The sequence below is a fragment of the Pelodiscus sinensis genome, chromosome 29, assembly GCF_052426305.1.
Source record: "Pelodiscus sinensis isolate ZL-2025 chromosome 29, ASM5242630v1, whole genome shotgun sequence".
In the NCBI taxonomy this organism is placed as follows: Eukaryota; Metazoa; Chordata; order Testudines; family Trionychidae; genus Pelodiscus; species Pelodiscus sinensis.
In genome coordinates, this window is record NC_143080.1 from 6,577,104 (window position 1) to 6,594,266 (window position 17,163).

Genomic DNA, 17,163 nt, shown 5'->3' on the forward strand with positions numbered 1-17,163 from the left:
TGTTCTTGACTTTTTTCTAAACTTTTTCTCGGCTTTTTCCAGACATCTTTTTCAACTTTTTCCTTGACTTTTTCTCTCAAGTTTTTCTAGATATTTTTTCTGAGCTCTTTCTAACCTTTTCCAAGACTTGTTTTTCAACTTTTTATTGACTTTTCTCAACCATTTCCAGACTTCTTTCTCAACATTTTTTATTTTTCCAGACTTTTTCCCTACTTTTTTCTCGACTTTTCCCAGACTTCTTTTTTTGTCTTTTTTTATTTGTTTTTGACGTATTTCTTGACTTTTTCAAAACTTAACAGACCTTTCTGTGATCTGCAAGGCCTTCTGAGCTAAGCCAGGCCAAACAGCTGTGGATCTTTTGCTTTTCCCTAGCAATTCTTGCCCCATGCAAAGAAGCATAAAAACCCAGTAACGTAGCAGCTTTATTCCCTTCCCGTCTTTTGCTTGGGAGTTGAAACTCAGCTGATGGGAAGAATTCTTGAGCCAGACTCCTTTTCATAGGCAGGGGAAGGCTTTTGCTCACTTCAGTGCTCTCATACGGATGTGGGTACCCGCGGCTCATTTTTGCAGCTGCGGAAACCAACTTTGTATCAGCGGAGGGCTCTATGGGTGAGGCCAGGCTTTCCTTGTTGGCTGGAGGTAACAGTTAGGGACCAGCATTCCCCACTAATCTCTCTCTCGGGTCTGGTGTTATACAGGGTAGAGGCGGACAAAGTCAGTGCTCCCTTTACAGCGGGGGAATACAAAGCTGGCGCTAAACACGCACGGCAACTCACCGCAGTTCGGTACAGAGTCAACACCTGCTGATCATTCCACGCTGCGGGATAATAGCCCCGCTGGCGCTGTCGTAGGGTTCAGCAGAGGGCTGGGGACCATGGTGTTACCCGCACTCATTTCTCTATCCCTTCCACACTTCAGGGACACCCACCCTTACCCAGTTCCTAGGGCTCAGGGTGGAACTTCCCGCAGGTTTGCAGGATCTTTTGCCACTGAAAGAGCCACACTCAGTAATATTCCTGTTCTCTATTTATTGACAATTCCCAAGCAAGCAGAATATACATGCTAAGCTCACAGTCATGTTCACCCATCCTGATAAAGGCAGGCCAATGACTCCTGTTGGCCAGGAGTCTTGCAGAGAAATCCTGGCAGCTCTGCTCTTAGGCCGAGCTCTTTTTCCAGGTCTTCCCCCTCCTTCTTGGTGTTCCTTTCCTTCTTTCCCTTTTTCTGCTTCTTCTGTCTCACTTTCCCCCTTTTCCTTCTTTCCAGACCCCAGTTTATATAGTGAAACTGGAGTCCTGCTCTAGACCTTAACCAATTTATTTTAGTATAATTTTACTAACCAAATCATAACATACTGTAACGGAATTACCGAACCAATCGTACCCCACTGCCTTAGTTAATTCACACCTAGCAAAATTAAATTATTCAGCAGACAGAAACTGTTACAAACCAGACCGAGATCTCACCGACAAACAATAGGAAAGTGAAGACAATCACAGAATGCTGATTCCACAACCTCAGCTACTGATAAGCTGTTTCTTGCTAGACGAAACGTTGTTAACTAAGTTTACTCTACCCATCTAGAGATCGGTTTCTGTATCCGGTGACAGTGGAGGCCATTAGGACAGGATCCTTCTCGCAGCCTGGTGTGATCCTATGTTAATGCAATGTCCACGGAATGGGAGGATGTGACTGTTCCATGTCACACTGGCATGAGCTGGCCCCTGGTCTCTCAGCGTCACCGCCTCAAGGCTCCACATGGCAGCAAGGTGCTTGAAGATCAACATGCAAAGCAAGTCGCCTGCCGATCCCGACCGCTTTGGAGGGTGTCCATGGACGCTGGGGGGCTAACCCAAGCAGAGCCGGTGAAGCAACAGCAGCGCAAGGGGGCCCCTTATGAGCTTTATAAATAGGTATTGTATTAGCACTGGCCCACTTTACCTAGCTGCTGGTTCCGAGAGTGGCGGGGCCGGTGGGAACTCTGCACCCTGCTCGCTGGCTGTTGCAATCAACACACGCTCAGGTGAGTACAGCTGGTGGGCCCAATCACTGCCACTGTGGCCAAAGGTGGGGGGTGGGCTCCCGGGCAGGGGGAGAGAGCTATACTGCCCTTCATGGGACCACAAGGAAATTTACCTGCAGACTCCACCCCACCCCCCCCCCCAACCCCCAGACAGGGCATCACATTGGCCCTGTCTGCAGGTAGGGAAACTGAGGCACCAAGCAATGTGTGAGATCAGCCAGTGAATCAGTGGCAGAGCTGGGAACAGGACCCACGGCTGGGCCTAGTCACAATGCGCCGCTCCTTAGGGGTGCGTGTTTGGGGGTGGACAGCAGGAAGGGGAGGGTGGACAAGGGAGTGTTAGAACCCGGGGGGGGGGGGGGGGGAGTTATGACCAATCCTGGGCTGAAGAGTACAGATCTTGCCAGGAGGTTAGATTAGACGATCCTGACATTCCCTCCTAACCCAGTGGATAGAAGATCCCTTGCCTGTTTGGCCGGGACACCTCAGTCTGATCACTAGGAGACTTCTCCCAGCTCAGATTCTGATCTCTGGGCACCTGATCCTCTGCAGGCCCAGAGGGGCCCAAACAGAGTCACTGACAGGACTGGGGCGGGAGAGAGGGGCAGGGGCACCGTGGGGCCCAGCTGCAGAAGGCCCGTACCGCTCCCTTGTTCTCAGTGTCTCTCCAGTGCCCAGGGGAGTCTATAGAACCCTAAACCTGGAAAGGATCTCAAGAGGGATCAAGCCCTGGCCCCTGCCCTCACAGCAGGCCCAAGACCAGGGGTGAGCAATATTTTTGATGGGGGAACCACTCCAAGAATTTGGAACGTGGTCGAGGGCCGCACTCTTCCACGATACTATCGGAGGAGATGTAGGGTCTGGGGTGGAGGGAGGGTGCAGAAGGAAGCTGGGGGAAGGGAGGGAGTTTGGGTGGAGAAGGCCGTTGTGACCTGGGGCACTGGAGTGGGGGGCAGGGGGTTGGATTGTGACCTCGGGCAGGGAATTGGGCTGGGCTGATTAATCACCGGTGAAGCGGGGCTGCCAGCTCAGCTTAGAGGGAACCCTGCTGCCTGCCCCGCCCCTGCACAGGCTGCAGCCATGTGCTCTGGAACGCCTTGTGCTTCCTGGCTGCATCAGGCAGCTCCCATTGGCCAGTTTCTGGCCAGACACCGACCAATGGGATCATGCTGGGAGTGGGAGCAATTCCTCCCTTCCCCTCGCCCCTCCAGACTCAGAGTTTTTAAAGAAAAAACGCCCCGCAGCCGCGTTTTTGACCGGCGTGCGGATGGGACGAAGCAAGCGGGGAGCCGACCTGACGTTCCCCACAGAATCCACAGGCTGGGTCCGTGGGCCATATGTTGCCCAGGCCTGTTCTAGACCACGGAGGAAAGGCAGAGCTGCCCCTGAACAAAGCAGGGTTACAACGTGTCCCTTGTGCTCTCTGGCAAGGGGGCTCCTGCCCCCCACGCCAGGGACTGGGCGAAGGCGCCGCCTCGCCACGGGAGGCTGGCTGGGGCTCGGGCAGCCTCCTGCGTGGGCCGGCTGCTAGATGTCCAAGTCGAACGTGCTGCTGCAGTACTCCTCGTAGTCAAACTCCTCGATGGCGAAAGTCACCCCGCTCCATTTCTTGTGCTCTTTGTTCCCGTCCGGCGTGGCCACCACGAAGTTTTTGATGGAGAGCATGGGCAGCGTCACGCTGCGGTAGATCATCTCCATACCCCAGGCCTGCGGGGACAGACCAGGCACACGTCACCTATCCGGACCCCCCGCCGATCGCTGGGGCCAGAGAGTCGCACAACAGGGCCAGGGGGGCTTAGAACTTGGCCACGGAGCTGAATTATACACAACAGCTCCAGGTGATACACCCAGGAGCATAGACACATTAAACTGCCCTGCCCAGTCACACGTGGCCACACGTGCACACACAGACACAGGCTTGCGTGCATTATACCCACCCTGGGCGGCCGGTAACGTGGGCAAGGGAAGGCACAGATTTCCCAAAATTGCCGACATGCCCTGGCTGCCCGGGAAGGCTGGGGCCACGCACAACCTGGCTCCCTGGCCACTGCGGAGAGCTGGGGCCTGTAGCATGGCAGCCCTCCAGGTGGCCAGGAAGAATCAGTCCCTCCCGGGAGTGGGCGGGGCTTATATCCAGGGGAGGGGCCTCAGGCAAAAGGGGCGGGGCTGTGGCTTGCCTGCCCAAGCTGGGCCTTCACCCGCTGCCCATGGCGCCCACGTACACCCCAGATCCAATGGCTGTACGTTTAATGCAGAAACACTCGCACAGAATGTGGTGAGGATGTGAAGAAGTGGGTAACTGACTCATCCTGTAGTCGATACAATTGCATCGAGTACACGATCGGTCGGTCGATAAAGGGGAGGCGGGAGCTAGCGCTACCCCCACTGCGGCTCTGCAGGCAGCCCAGCTCCTACTATATTTAAGCTGCAGTGGGGGTAGATCCCAGACCCAGTGCAAGCTGAGACTGTGGTTCCAGCTCGCACTGGGTCCTGGACCACTGTGGCTTTGCGTCCCCTGCTGCCCCCGCCCTCCATCCCCTGCATCGCAGAGACCGTGCTGGGGTGAACCGGCTTTTAAGCCAGCTCCCCCCCGCACCGGCTCCTGCCTCCCCTGCTTGCTGCCTCTGACACAGAGGCAGCAAGGGAGTGGCGGAAATGAGTAGTTGTGTATTGACTCAACTAGTCGCTTCCTTCCCGGGAACATGGTGCCCATTCCGAAAGAGGATAATTAACCAGGATTTAAGATTGGCTGCTTGGCGGACAGACCCAGACCCTGGAGTCACGTGGCTGGGGGTGATCTCAGCTTTCCCTTAACATAACAAGGACGTTTCTAGCCCTCATGGCTGTGCAGAAAACCCGGGGGAGGGGGAGCTGTGACCCCTAAACGCCCAGAAACCCCCCTTTGCAAAACCTCACGGGCTGTAAATGTTTGGGGATGTCAGCCAGGGATTCCCAAGGGGCAGGTGGATTCTCTGTCCCTTGGGCCCTGTACGTGCAGACCGGGTGTCTTTCCAATTCCCCCCAGTGCCCGTTTACCCCGCCGGGGAGAGGAACCGGCAACTCACTGCGTTGCCTGGCCCCCGGGGATGGGGGGGGAGTGGGTCTCTGCAGCCTACCCACCTGCCCGCAGTTTGCACAGCTGATGCTGCCCCCTGGCTTCCAGTCCTTGAAGTTGCGGGGGATCTCCACCTGGCCGGACGTGGCTCTGTAGTAAAACCTGCAGGACACGCACCAAGAGCCGCGGCCATAAGGAGCTGGCCCGGGGGCGACTGAGTCAAGCCTGCAGGGCTCCCAAGCGGAGCCAGCAGGCAGCCGCCGGGCGAGGAGCGCCCCCCCCGCCCCGCCCCCCTCGGGGAGAGACAAGGCCGGCCCCAAGGGCGTCCCGGCCGCTCCCCAGAGCTGTGCCTGGAGCGCAGAGGAATGACGGGGCTGGCAGAGGCTGCCAACTGGCCCCGCAGGGAGTCCTAGCACGGAGGAGCCAGCGGGGGGCCTCGGGGCAGAATGAGAGAGGGGGCTGAGGGCAGGGGGTCGGGGACATTAACCCCCCTGCGCTAGCAACTGTCCCCACCCGGCTCCCTCGCTCGGCCCCGCCGGCGGCTGCTGCCCACCTCCCCTCCCAGCTCTGGTCGCCTGCGAGCCGGGCGCCCCCTTCCCCCCAGCTTGTCTGCAGATCTCACAGCACCCCAGGAGGCCACTGAGCCCGGCCCCCTGCCCAAAGCAGGACCCACCCCAACTCAATCCGCCCAGCCAGGGCTCGGTCAGGCCGGGACTTAAAAACCTCCAGGGATGGAGATTCCACCCCCTCCCCAGGGAACCCAGCCCCGTGCTTCCCCCTCCCCCCCCAGGCCAGGACACCGCTTGCTCAGGCCCCCTCCCCGGTGCCCCTCCGCCGGGCCGCCCTCACTTGAAGTTGGGGTTGATGTTGACGTGATGCATCTTCTCCACGGTGCGCAGGTCGTTGCCGTGGCACACGGCCACGTGGCAGGACCCGCAGTGCAGCCGGACGGCGTCCGGGTCGTGCAGCCGCCGTTTCTGGTGGGATTCGGCCTTCTTCACCTTCCGGCTAATGATGGCGCTTCGCTGCAGGTCTGTGATCTGGGGGGGGGGGGTAGGGCGGCTTAATGGGGGTGCCACAGGGGGCCGCCCTCAGACACGGAGCAAGAGGCACCAGCGGCCCCCTCAGCTCCTCTCTGTCCCCTCCCCAGAAGGGGCTCCTGCCACCTAGGAATTGCTGCCCCTCACCAGCCTGTGGGCCGGGCCCGGAGGTGTCGGCACAAGACAGGGCAGAGCGTGGGGCCTGGGGCAGGAGGCGCCTGGCTCCCACCCAGCACCGGCCCCCTCACCGTGTCCCGGTACTCCTCCTCCGGCATGGCCTGCACCGCTTCGATGGCTCTTTGCATGAGCTCCTCCAGGGTCTCATTCCGCCGCTCCCGGGACACCTCCTTGCTGTTGGCTTGGGCGAGGACGGAGTACAGGCTGTCCTCAGCCCGGGCGCGGCCCCTGGCCTGCACAAACAGGGAGGCACCGGCGGGTCAGCTCGGGGAGGAGGCCCAGGGAAGTGCTGGCAGGCCCCCCCGCAGGAGTTGGGGCAGGGGAGGTCTCCAGCGCCCCAGTGCAAGGGGGTTGGGGGGAAGGCTGAGCCCCCTAGGCCTGGGCGGCTTGTCCTGCTTCACCCCCCCTGGTGCTGGCAGATGGCACTGGGGTCAGAAGGCCTGTGGGGAGGTCTCCATGCCCCATAGGTCCTGGCCCCTCGGCACAGCTCCTGCTGCTGAGCCAGCTCCAGCGAGAAGGACCCAGCTGCAGGCAGCGCCCAGCAGGACCCCAGGGAGGCTGGAGGGGCGCAGGCAGGGACTTGGGCCAGCTGTCTTGGATGCCCAGGTCGGTCAAAGAGACCCAGCCGGGCGGGCCGGGGACAGATGGGAGCTGAGCCTAGCGAGGGCGCCGAGGAACAAGGGACGAGCCGGGCCAGGCCTGGGAAGGGGCCAGCTACCTGCACCATGGCGATCTCGTTGGTCATCAGCCCGTAGCGAACCACGATGTTGCATTCGGGGATGTCCAGGCCCTCCTCGGCCACGCTGGTGGAGACCAGCAGGTTGAAGGCTCCCTTGCGGAACTGATTGATCACGTCCTGCTGCTCGTTCTGGGAAGGGAAGGGACAGAGTCTTCATTGTGGTGGGCCCGGCCCCAGGCACCGCGGGGATACCCAGCCCGGAGCAGGGGGCTCCAGGGCTAAAGGACGACAGGGAGCCCGGGCAAGACGGGACCTGGGACACGGAGGCCAAAGCTGCAGCTGAACATGGGACACCCTCGGACACAGCTGGGCTACGAGAAGGTGAGAATCACATGGACTGAAGCTAGTGGCTGGTCCCTTCCCAAGTGGAGCAGGGTGGGAGAGGCTGCCGGGGAGGGTCTAGTGCAGGGGTGGCCAACCCAACAAACGAAGAGAGCCAAAGAGCCACACCAGAACTGTTGGGGGGGGGGCGGGGGAAGGACGCTACCACTTTAAAAACCCCAGGTTAGGCTTTTTGGCCACATCGGGCTCCCGTCGGCCGCTGCCGTCTTACCGCTGCCATTTGGCCGCACCGGATGGCTCCCCTGCACCCGGCAAGCACAGGGAGTTGGGGGCCGTTTGTAGGGGCACATGGGGCAGCTTCGCGAACCCCGGGGAGGAGGGGGTTTCACGAGCCGCACTTTCAGGGGTGAAGAGCCGCTTGAGGCTCACAAGCCGCGGGTTGGCCACTCCTGGCCTAGTGGTTAGAGCAGAGGAAGGGGTGGGAATCAGGACTCTTGGGTTCTCCTCCCAGCTCTGACTCCAGCCTGGGAAACGCGGCACTTCCTTTTTTGTGCCTCAGTTTCTCTCTCTGTCCCATGGTCCCTCTCCAGGGGGCACGTGGGCAGAGAACACCGTGAGCTCCTGGGCCGGGGAGGGCAGAGCTGCCCCCCACCATGGGCACTGCCAGCCCCTTCCCCCCACGCCCACCCACCTGGGTCATGTGCTTGGTCTGGTTGCTGTAGCCGGCTCCAGTCAGCACAGCGGCTTGGATGCCCAGGTCGGTCAGCGTCGTGTTCTCCCGGATCCACAAGTACAGGGCATGGGCGCTCTGGCGCGTCTTGGTGAAGATGATGCCGCGGGCGCTGCCCGGGGTGTGGAACCGCTCCAGGAGGATTTTCTCCAGCTTGCTCAGTTTGGGGTTCTCGTAGCGCGCGTCGTCGGCCAGCGCCCGCAGGGTGCCCCTGTTCTCTGCAACGAAGCGCGCCGCCAGCAAGCGGCGGTCCCTGTGAGCCGAGCGCGTGGGCGGCCACCCCAGAGGGACTGGAAAGGCGCCCGGCTGATTGGCAGAGCACCCACGGCTGGCGGCGCACGTGTCTACGAGTGGTGCCCCCCCGCACATGCCTCAGTGCACGTAACAAAATGTATTCCGCACACGGATGGGAAAAAATACAGGGCGCACGGTGAGAGCTGCAGCACCGAGCCAGCAAGCCCCATTTACAGCACACACGGCCCGGTCCACAATTCGAACCCAGGGCCTGCTGCTCTAGGCACAAGACTTCTACTGCTGAGTTTGTTAGCTAGCAGCAGTAGTAGGCACTTATCCATTCCTGAGGACCATCTACCCACCTCCGCAGGTTACATTAATCTTAGCGTTTCTCAATGTGCTTTTCCCCCTGGGGCTTGACGTACCGTCTATTTGTGGTCTCTGGCAGCAAGTGCTGCGGAAAAGACAGGTCCCAGCACCACAAGGGGCAGCACTGCCTAGTGGTTAGGACACTGGTCTGGGCATCAGGACACACGGGTTCTAGTAACGGTTCTGCCACTAGCCTGCTCGAGCAGAACCCGGGGAGGATTCTCTGGTCTGTCCCCTTGCTTTGGGCTCTCCAGGTCTGACCCCCACCCTGTATCCTGCCGCTAGCTCTTACCATCAAAGGTGTCGATGAGGAAGCCCTCAGTGGCGTTCTGCAGGGTCTTGGTGGCCTTTTCCTGCAGGTAGAACTCGTCCAGGGTGTGGAAGGCGTCAATCATGCGCACGGTGTCGTTGATCAGCAGAGCGTCGTTGTACTTCCGCAGGTGCACGGCATACGTGCGCGTCTTCCGGCACAACGACGCGGCTCCTGGAGAGGCAGGGACAGAGCCATCCTAGCGACCAACTCCCCTGCAGGGCGGCTCTAGTGTGGGGACCGGGCTTGGGACTCCTGGGTTCTCTTCCTGGCTCTGGGCAGAAAGCCTGTTTCCAAGACCCCTTACGCAGCGAAGGTAACAGCTTCCCTCCCCCCCTGCAGCAGGGAGTCCCACCAGCAAAGGACATGCTGCAGGCAGCATTCTGCCCTCCTACCAGCACCATCACTGGGGTGGGTGCCCGGTCTGGAGCCCAGGTGGTTTTATCTAGGACATTTGTGTGCAGAAACAGGAACGCCTAGAGCAGGGGTGGGCAAACTTTGTGACCAGGGAGCCAAAATCAGGGTAGGGAAATTGTATGGAAGGCCATGAATGCTCACGAACGGAGCCGTCCCACCCACAGGATGAATCGGGCCTGGCGCTTTGTGGGGGCCCCGCAGCCGCCGCCCCAACTGTCCGATGAACGGGAGAGACCTGGGAGATGATGGGGGCCTGGCGCAGCAGCCGCAGGGGCCACCCCCTTCACTGCACAGGCGGCAGCAGCCAGGCTGCTCCACACTGCCCCTTCCTGGCCCACCACGCTCGGCGCCTGGGCGCTCTGCTTCCTGCTGCCGCAAGAGGCAGGGTGCAGCAAGCCGGGAGTGGAGCCGCCCACGTGGTGAGTGAGGGGGTAACCCCCGCTGTCGCCCTGCACCAGGCCCCCAGAATCCTCTGGACTGCGTTGCTCTGGGAAAGGGGGCGGAGCAAGGGCGGAGCAGAGGCGGGGCCTGTGGAAGGGGCGGAGCCTGTGGAAGGGGGTTCCCCAGGCCCGGTGCCCCCCCTCAGGACGGCCCTGCTCACAAACCTGGGGTTAGGGTGCAGGAGGGGGTCAGGGCTCCGGCTGGGGGTGCAGGCTCTGGGGATGAGGTGTTTGGAATGCAGGAGAGGCTGGGATCAAAGGGTGAGGAGGGGAGACGAGGGATGGGGGCATGGGACTGAGGGGCAGCGTTTACCTCCTCAAGCAGCTCCTGGAAGCAGTATCACGTCCCCCTTCCGGCTGGCTCCTACGCAGGCAGTTCGGTGCTCTGCCCCTGCAGCTCCCATTGGCCGTGGCTGCCAGTCAATGGGAGCAGTGCTGGGGGAGGGGCCAGCGCAAGGAGCCCTCCAGCTGCCCCAGTGCAGAGGAGCTGGAGGGAGGAGATGTTGCTGCTTCCAGGGGCCACGCGGAGCAGGGCCAGCCTCAGATCCTGCTCCCCGGCGGGAGCTCGAGTGTCGGATCAAAACGGCCAACGGGCCGTCGTCTGCCCACCCTGGCCTAGAGGGACCCATTGCACTGGGCCCCACGTAGAGATATGAGAAGAGACCAAGCCCTCCCCCAAAGGGAGGCTCATTATCCCCATTTCACAGGTGGGGAAACAGAGGCACGGAGCAACCGACTCGCCCACAGCCAGGTGGGGCTACGAATTGAATCCAGAGCTCCCAAGTCCCCACCCAATGCCTGAGCCACAAGCCAACCTTCCCCCTGCCCCAGATGTACATAGATCCTTCCGCCCCTCACAGCCGCCCCCCCACCCCCACCGGTGCTGACACACAGCCCCTCACCAGCCTTCCGCAGCTCCACGATGCGCTGCTCGTAGACCTGCGTGCCGAAGTCCTGCGGCACCTCGGGAACGTCCAGGCGCTGGTGGATCTGGGCCATGATCTCTTTGAGCTTCCTGCCAAAGGGGTCCTGGGGCACAGAGCAGGGGGCTGAGCTGTCCCCCCGACAGTGTGAAGGCCCCTGCCTCGGTCCACCCCCCTCCCGGCCCTTCCCCGAGGGAGGGCGTTAAGCCCCCCAGAGCAGTCTCCGGCCTCCCCCCGGCAGCGGCTGTGCTGAGGCGGGGTCTCTCTGCCCCCTCGCGGCTCGGCGCGCCTTGTACCTGCGGCCTCTCCTGGGACACGTCGTACTGCTTCTTGGGCTGCGGGATCTGAGCCTCCAGGTGCCGGCGGTGCTTCTGGGACGACATGATTTTGGCCGTGTCCAGGTTGGCGCAGATCTGAAAGGGTTTGATCCCCCACACACACACACGCCCGATGAGCCACGAGTGAAGCCAGCCCCTTCGCGCCCTGCTCTGAGCCGCGGGCCAGGCTGGGGCCGAAGGGCACGTGCTAGGGAGGCACGGGGGGAGGGGGAGCAATCCCAGATGTGCCCCTATAGGGGAACCCTCAGCATCCCTGTGTGGGCACAGCTGGCACCACCAGCCACTCACCTGCCCCCACCCCTTGGGACGTCCCCTGGTGGATGCCCGAGTGAACAGCACTGCAGCTCCGGGACCCATGTGGCTGCCGTGGCCAGAACCTCAGGTGTGTCAGGAGGCCAGAAGCCGAGGAGACGGGCACCCTGGCGGACGGCTCCCCAAATCCTGCCCCAAATGCCTTTTCCAGCCGCCAAAAGACAAGCCTGGTGCAATCGCAGAGAGGGGCTGCAGGCACCTGGGACAGTGGGGGCAGCCGGGCACATCACCCGCTCAGCTGGGACGGGCGGGTGGGGCGCGCTCCCCTCACCTGCAGGATGTGCTGCCGGGCCCCCTGGAAGGTGCTGGCCCCCCCAGTGCCGGGTGAGGCAGTGAGGCCCAGAATCTGCGGCAGCTTCTTCTGGCCCTTCAGCTTGCGCTCCAGGTAATCCTCCATGATCCGGTTGTAGACGGCGTCCTTGTGGGTGTGGTGGCATTCGTCAATCACCAGCAGGGAGAAATCTGCCCAGGGAGACGGGGCTGAGCCACGCTGAGGGGTCCAGCGTGTGACTGACAGTGGGAAGGGGCTCTGGGGGGGAGGGAGCGTGATTAGCGTGCTAGCGAGGGGGGTCAGTTCCCAGCTCTGCCACTGACTCCCTGGGGCATCTCTGGTAAAGTCACTTAGCCTATCGGCCAACAGGCCCGGGTGGATTTTGAGGTTCAGATACTGTGGCAAGGGGGCCGTGCGAGGAGGGGGACAGGGCGAGGGCCTGCTCTGTGAGGTGACCAAAGGCCAGCTTCTCAGCCAGCGTCAGTCGGCTGGGACACAAGCTGGGAATCCAGGCCACACCCGGCCCCACCCAGCTCCTACCCGTCAGCTCCACGTGCATGTCCGGGTCCTCGCTGGTCAGGGCATTCTGCAAGATCTGCGCCGTGCAGAGCACCACCTGGTTCAGCAGCACCTCCTGGGAGAAGAAGAACTTCTGGTCGCTGTCGCTGCTGATGGCCGTGACCTGGAAGCGATCCTGCAGCGCCCGGAATTCCTGTTGGTAGTGCTGATCCACCAGGTGCACCTGGCCACCCGACGTGGGAGAAAGGCCCAGTCAGGCTCCTGGGCCGAACCCACCTGCCCCGAAAATTCCCTGAACTAGGGGAGGGAGCTGGGGAGAGCCCCATGGACAACAGAGGGCAGGACAGTAGGGCCCCACTGCCCAACCCAAACCGGCCACACCCTGCCTGTCCAGGGGGCCTCGACACAAGGGCAGGAATAGGGTTGCCAGGTGTCCTGTTTTGAACCGGACAGTCCAGTATTTGAGTTGTTTGGGAAACACGTTGAGACAATAGAAATGAGAAAATAGGAACGTCCAGTATTTGGAATGTCGATTGTGAGGTCATGTCAAGTGTGTCCGGTATTTTTGTTGAAACCATCTGGCAACCCTAGGTAGGAGTTTGGGGTCTCTCCCTCCTTAGCATGGGTTTTAAACACAGGACTTCAGCACAGCCCTCGCTACCACCGGAGCGAATGGAGTAGCGCAGCGAGCTGGCAGCAGTAGTAGGCTGTTACCCTCTCACACAGACCATTCATGCAGAGAACACAGACAGTGCCAGGTGCCATGCTGGGCAGTGGGAGATGAACCTGGCAAGGCCTGGCAGCTGTGCATGTAGAAAGGCTGCAGCCTCCAGAAATGTTTGGCCCAAGGGACTGAGCTAAATCTCGGCTATCCAGGCAGAGGGGGAATCAGGCATGTCCTGCCTCCAGTGCTTTTCCACTGCCCTGCCTAGTGCAATGCCAGCCAGAGTGTGGGTAACTAGCTGGTTCGCCCTCTGTCTCCACTGCCATGCTTGGCACACGGCAACCACCCAGCAACCACGGGGACTTGGACACATGCGGTTCCTCTCCAGCACGTCGATTGAGCCAAGAGCTGAAAGCCTGGGACGGGTCCCCTCTCCAGCTGCAGCCCCAGCGCAGCCCCACCACACCCTGGCCACGCTGGGAGAATCAGCCCCCTGCAGCTCCAGCCTCACCCTGTTCACCAGCACGGCCACCTTGGCCCGCTCCTGGGTCTCCAGATGCCTCTTGCACACGTAGGCGGCCGCCCGGGTCTTCCCGGCGCCCGTGGGCAGCCAGATGATGATGTTCTGGCCCTCCAGGGCGGGCAGGATCACTTCCCACTGGTAGTCGCGCAGCTCCATGGGGGCGGGCACTGGGCATGGCCAGGAAGCCCAGGGCACAGCAGGAAGGGGGCAAAGCCGGGGTCAGCATGGACACAGCAAGACGGGGTCAGGCCCCCAGCCCTGCCTTCCAACCCCTCCTCTCTTGCCCCCTGCCTAGCTTCCAATCCATCATCCCCCACAATATTCCCCTTCCCATCCCCTCTCCTGGCTTGCAGTCAACCTTCCCCCACGCCGCACGCTCCCGGCAGGCAGAGCACAGATCAGACCCAGCGCAGCCCCCAGCCCTGCACCCTAGAATACAGACCCACAGGGTGAGATGGGACCGTGGGTAGCTCATCTGCCCCCTCCCCCCCGGGTCTGTGAGCCTGGGCAGGATGCCCCTGCCAGCCGGCGGCTGCTGGCAACACCCCCAGCCCTGCAGCGCCCCTCTCCACCCGGCATCACCCCGCTTTGCAAAGCCCTGGACTGGCTGCAGACCAGGGCGAGTGTCGGGCTGGCCTGGCAGCTGCTGACTCTGCAGGGGGCAGCGCCCACCAGCCCCCGGGGCTTTTAACCTCTCCCTTCAGACCTGAGAGCCACGCCTGCCTCTGCCCGGCTCTTCCGGGAACCCCAGCCAGAGGGGTGTCCGGTGGGTCAGCTCCGTGGCCATACGCTGGAACTAGGGGGTCTGCCCCCCCCCACTGGAAGTGGCTTCCAGCCCACGCAGGGTCCCAGTTGGGTTCAGTGGCTCTCAGCTCCCCCCCCCCCCCCCACACTGCACCCATGGGTCCCACGCCCCCTCTCCGGGCTCCAGCTCCCAGGTTAGACTGACCTGAGTCCACCAACCAGCCACAAGCTCTGCTCCCTGCCACTGAAGCCACAGGCGCTTGCAGGGCCCTGGAGCACCCGCCCCCCCCCCCCCCCGAATTCTCCAGCCCAGTGTCACAGACAGAAATCGAAACTGAATCCTCTGCTAGACACACAAGGAGGCTCCGCCCCTAGGCAGGGTCGGCCCCGCCCCCCCTTCCCATGAGGTCCAGTGATTTCTTGGGGGCTGGCCTGGCTGTCAACAAAGCCACCCACATGTTGGGAACTTAGGGGGAGATACTAAGGCAGAAAACGTCTGGTGGCCTCTATAAACCCAGGGCACACCCATCTCTTGAATACCTGCCTGCAGCTGCGCTCGCCCCACAGGGAAGCTATACGGGAACTGGAAAAGGTTCAGAAAAGAGCAACCAAAAGGGGAGCGGAAGGAGAGAGTAATAAGACTGGGACTTCACAGTGGAAAATAGATGACGAAGGGGGGAATACCAGCCTATACAATGATGACAGGCACAGAGAAAACCAATGAGGAAGTGTTATTTAACGCCTCACAACACAAGAACTAAGTGGTCAGCTGATGAAGCAGGTCTTAGCCACGGAAGCTCATGAGCCTTTTCTATCTTTGTTGGGCTCTAAGATGCCACAGGACCACTCGTTTGAAATGTTACAGACGAGCACGGCTCCCCGCTCTGAGACTTTTTGGCACAAGAACTAGGGGTCACCCAATGAAACTACTAGGCAACTGGGTTCAAACACACAGGAGGAAGTATGTCTTCACACGACACAACCTGTGGAACTCCTTGCCAGAGGGCGTCGTGAAGGCCACACCAACAAGATTTAAAAAAACAACCAACCAACCACCCACCCTAGATTCATTCCTGGAGACGAGGTTCCATCGATGGCTATTAGCCACGTTGGGCAGGGAGGGTGTCCCTAGCTTGTTTGCCAGAAGCTGACAATGGGCAACAGGGAACGGATCACTTTATGCACTGACTGATTATCCGTTCTGCTCATCCCCTCTGGGACACCTGGCATTGGCCACCGGCTGAAGACAAGATACCGGGCTAGATGGCCCATTGATCTGACCCAGTCGGGCTGTTCTGAGGTTCTAGTTACATTTATGAGGCTCACAGAATCCCTGAACCGTAAGACGACACATAGCAGCAGTTTGGCTCCTCCCCCACCCTTTCCCAGCCAATCCTGTGCCTCGAGCAGCTGTCATGGTCCCCAACCTCTCCCCTGCTTCTCCGGCCATTCTGGTCTCTCATACAGCTGCAAGCAACCCCCTGCATCTGCAGTCAGCTCCAGGGAAAATCTCAGGCTCCGCCACTTAGCTCCCGCCAGTAGCCCAATGCCATGGGCGGTGGCCTATTTGTTTCCAGCTATCACAACACAAAGGGATGTTTAACTGCTCCTCTCAGCCGGCCTGAACGACGGATGCGTCAGCACGGCCATAGTGAGCCAGCTGCCGCTTAGAGATACCCCCCAGAGATCGCTGGGCACAGCCACCCCCATCCTTGCGCGGCTTCACTTGGCCTCCCCAGACTGGGAGAGGCAGCAGGGAGCAATGGGCAGAGGTTGCGAAGGCCGGGACTATAACAGGGTTTACAAGAGAACTAAATATTCATGGGGATTAGTCCATTCATGGCTATTAGCCAGGCTCAACAAATCCGTGTATCTACTCGCCCGTGGCGGGCAGATTTCAGCCAGTCGCCCCGTTTGCCGGCGGTGCGCGCATGCGCGGTGTGGGGCTGGCAAGTGGATTTCACCATGGTTTGTCGAGCCCTGGCTATTAGCCAGGATGGGTAAGGAATGGTGTCCCCAGCCTCTGTTTGTCAGAGGGTGGAGATGGATGGCAGAAGAGCGATCGCTTGATCATTACCTGTTGGGTTCCCTCCCTCTGGGACACCTGGTATAGGCCACCGTCAGCAGACAGGACACGGGGCTGGATGGATCTTTGGTCTGACCCAATGTGGCCGTTCTTATGTTTCTTAGGGGCACTGCGGTCAGACGAAGGGACGAGTCTGCGTCACAGGTGCCCCATACCCATCTCAGTAGGGACGAGCAGGGGCTACCCCCCACGACTGCCTTGCTGCAGGGTGTCACGTTACTGGAATTTGAGGGACGCAGCCAGATTATGGCTGCACCCATAGGTGGGGGTGCTGGCCCCAACAATGGTATAAAAGGGGGCCATGTGGGGTATTGAATAGGAGCTTATTGTTTGCTGATCCTGTGTACGCTATTTATGTGAGTGTAGAATGTCTGTGTGTGTAGGTAGGAATCTGTAATCTGTGTGGAAGCTGAATATTTCTCTGAATGTGGTTGAGCATTGCTATGGACAGGCTGATTAGCGAGGCCCTGTGGGACAATGGCACTGGATGGGCCAAGGACACACCTAAAGCAGGAGGGCGGAGACCTAAGAGCGGCCAGCAGAGAGAGGCTGAGGGCCAGGTGACTGGCTGCATACAAGAAGAGGCCAGGAAGGAGGTATAAAGAGGCCATGTGGTCGATGCCATTTTGTTCTCAGCTCAGCACTTCATCCCAGAGGCAGCATTGCAGGGATCGAAGAGCCCGGAAGACCTGTGAACCCATCCTGATTCTAGGATGCGCAACAAGAACTTTTAAACCAGCAGCTGTAACATCTCTGCTAGAGCCTGCATCGAGGACTGGACGTTTCGATGCATGTAATGTCTGATTCTTTAGCAACCTTACTCTCATGCTTTTCTTTCTTGTGATAATAAACCTTTAGATGTTAGATGCTAAAGGATTGGCCCAGCATGATTTGTGGGTAGGGTCCAAAGGGTAAATTGACCAGGGATCTGTGGCTGGTTTCTTGGAACCGGACAGGACTTGTTGGG

The 17,163-nt window shown here is 60.3% G+C and overlaps 1 protein-coding gene across 1 annotated transcript; it reads right to left on the reverse strand.

Annotated features, from left to right (window-relative positions):
* Positions 1-1,013: 1,013 nt before the first annotated feature.
* On the reverse strand, positions 1,014-14,468 carry DHX58 (DExH-box helicase 58). The gene is made up of 13 exons (XM_075911682.2): positions 14,316-14,468; positions 13,355-13,533; positions 12,201-12,402; positions 11,661-11,851; positions 11,036-11,152; positions 10,719-10,845; positions 8,942-9,133; positions 8,008-8,264; positions 7,014-7,163; positions 6,367-6,528; positions 5,928-6,118; positions 5,144-5,240; positions 1,014-3,730 (listed from the first exon to the last, which is right to left on the reverse strand). Exons 2-13 carry the CDS (start codon positions 13,520-13,522, stop codon positions 3,551-3,553), a joined length of 2,034 nt encoding a protein of 677 aa, XP_075767797.2. The 5' UTR covers positions 13,523-13,533; positions 14,316-14,468; the 3' UTR covers positions 1,014-3,550.
* Between the last annotated feature and the right edge of the window lie 2,695 nt (positions 14,469-17,163).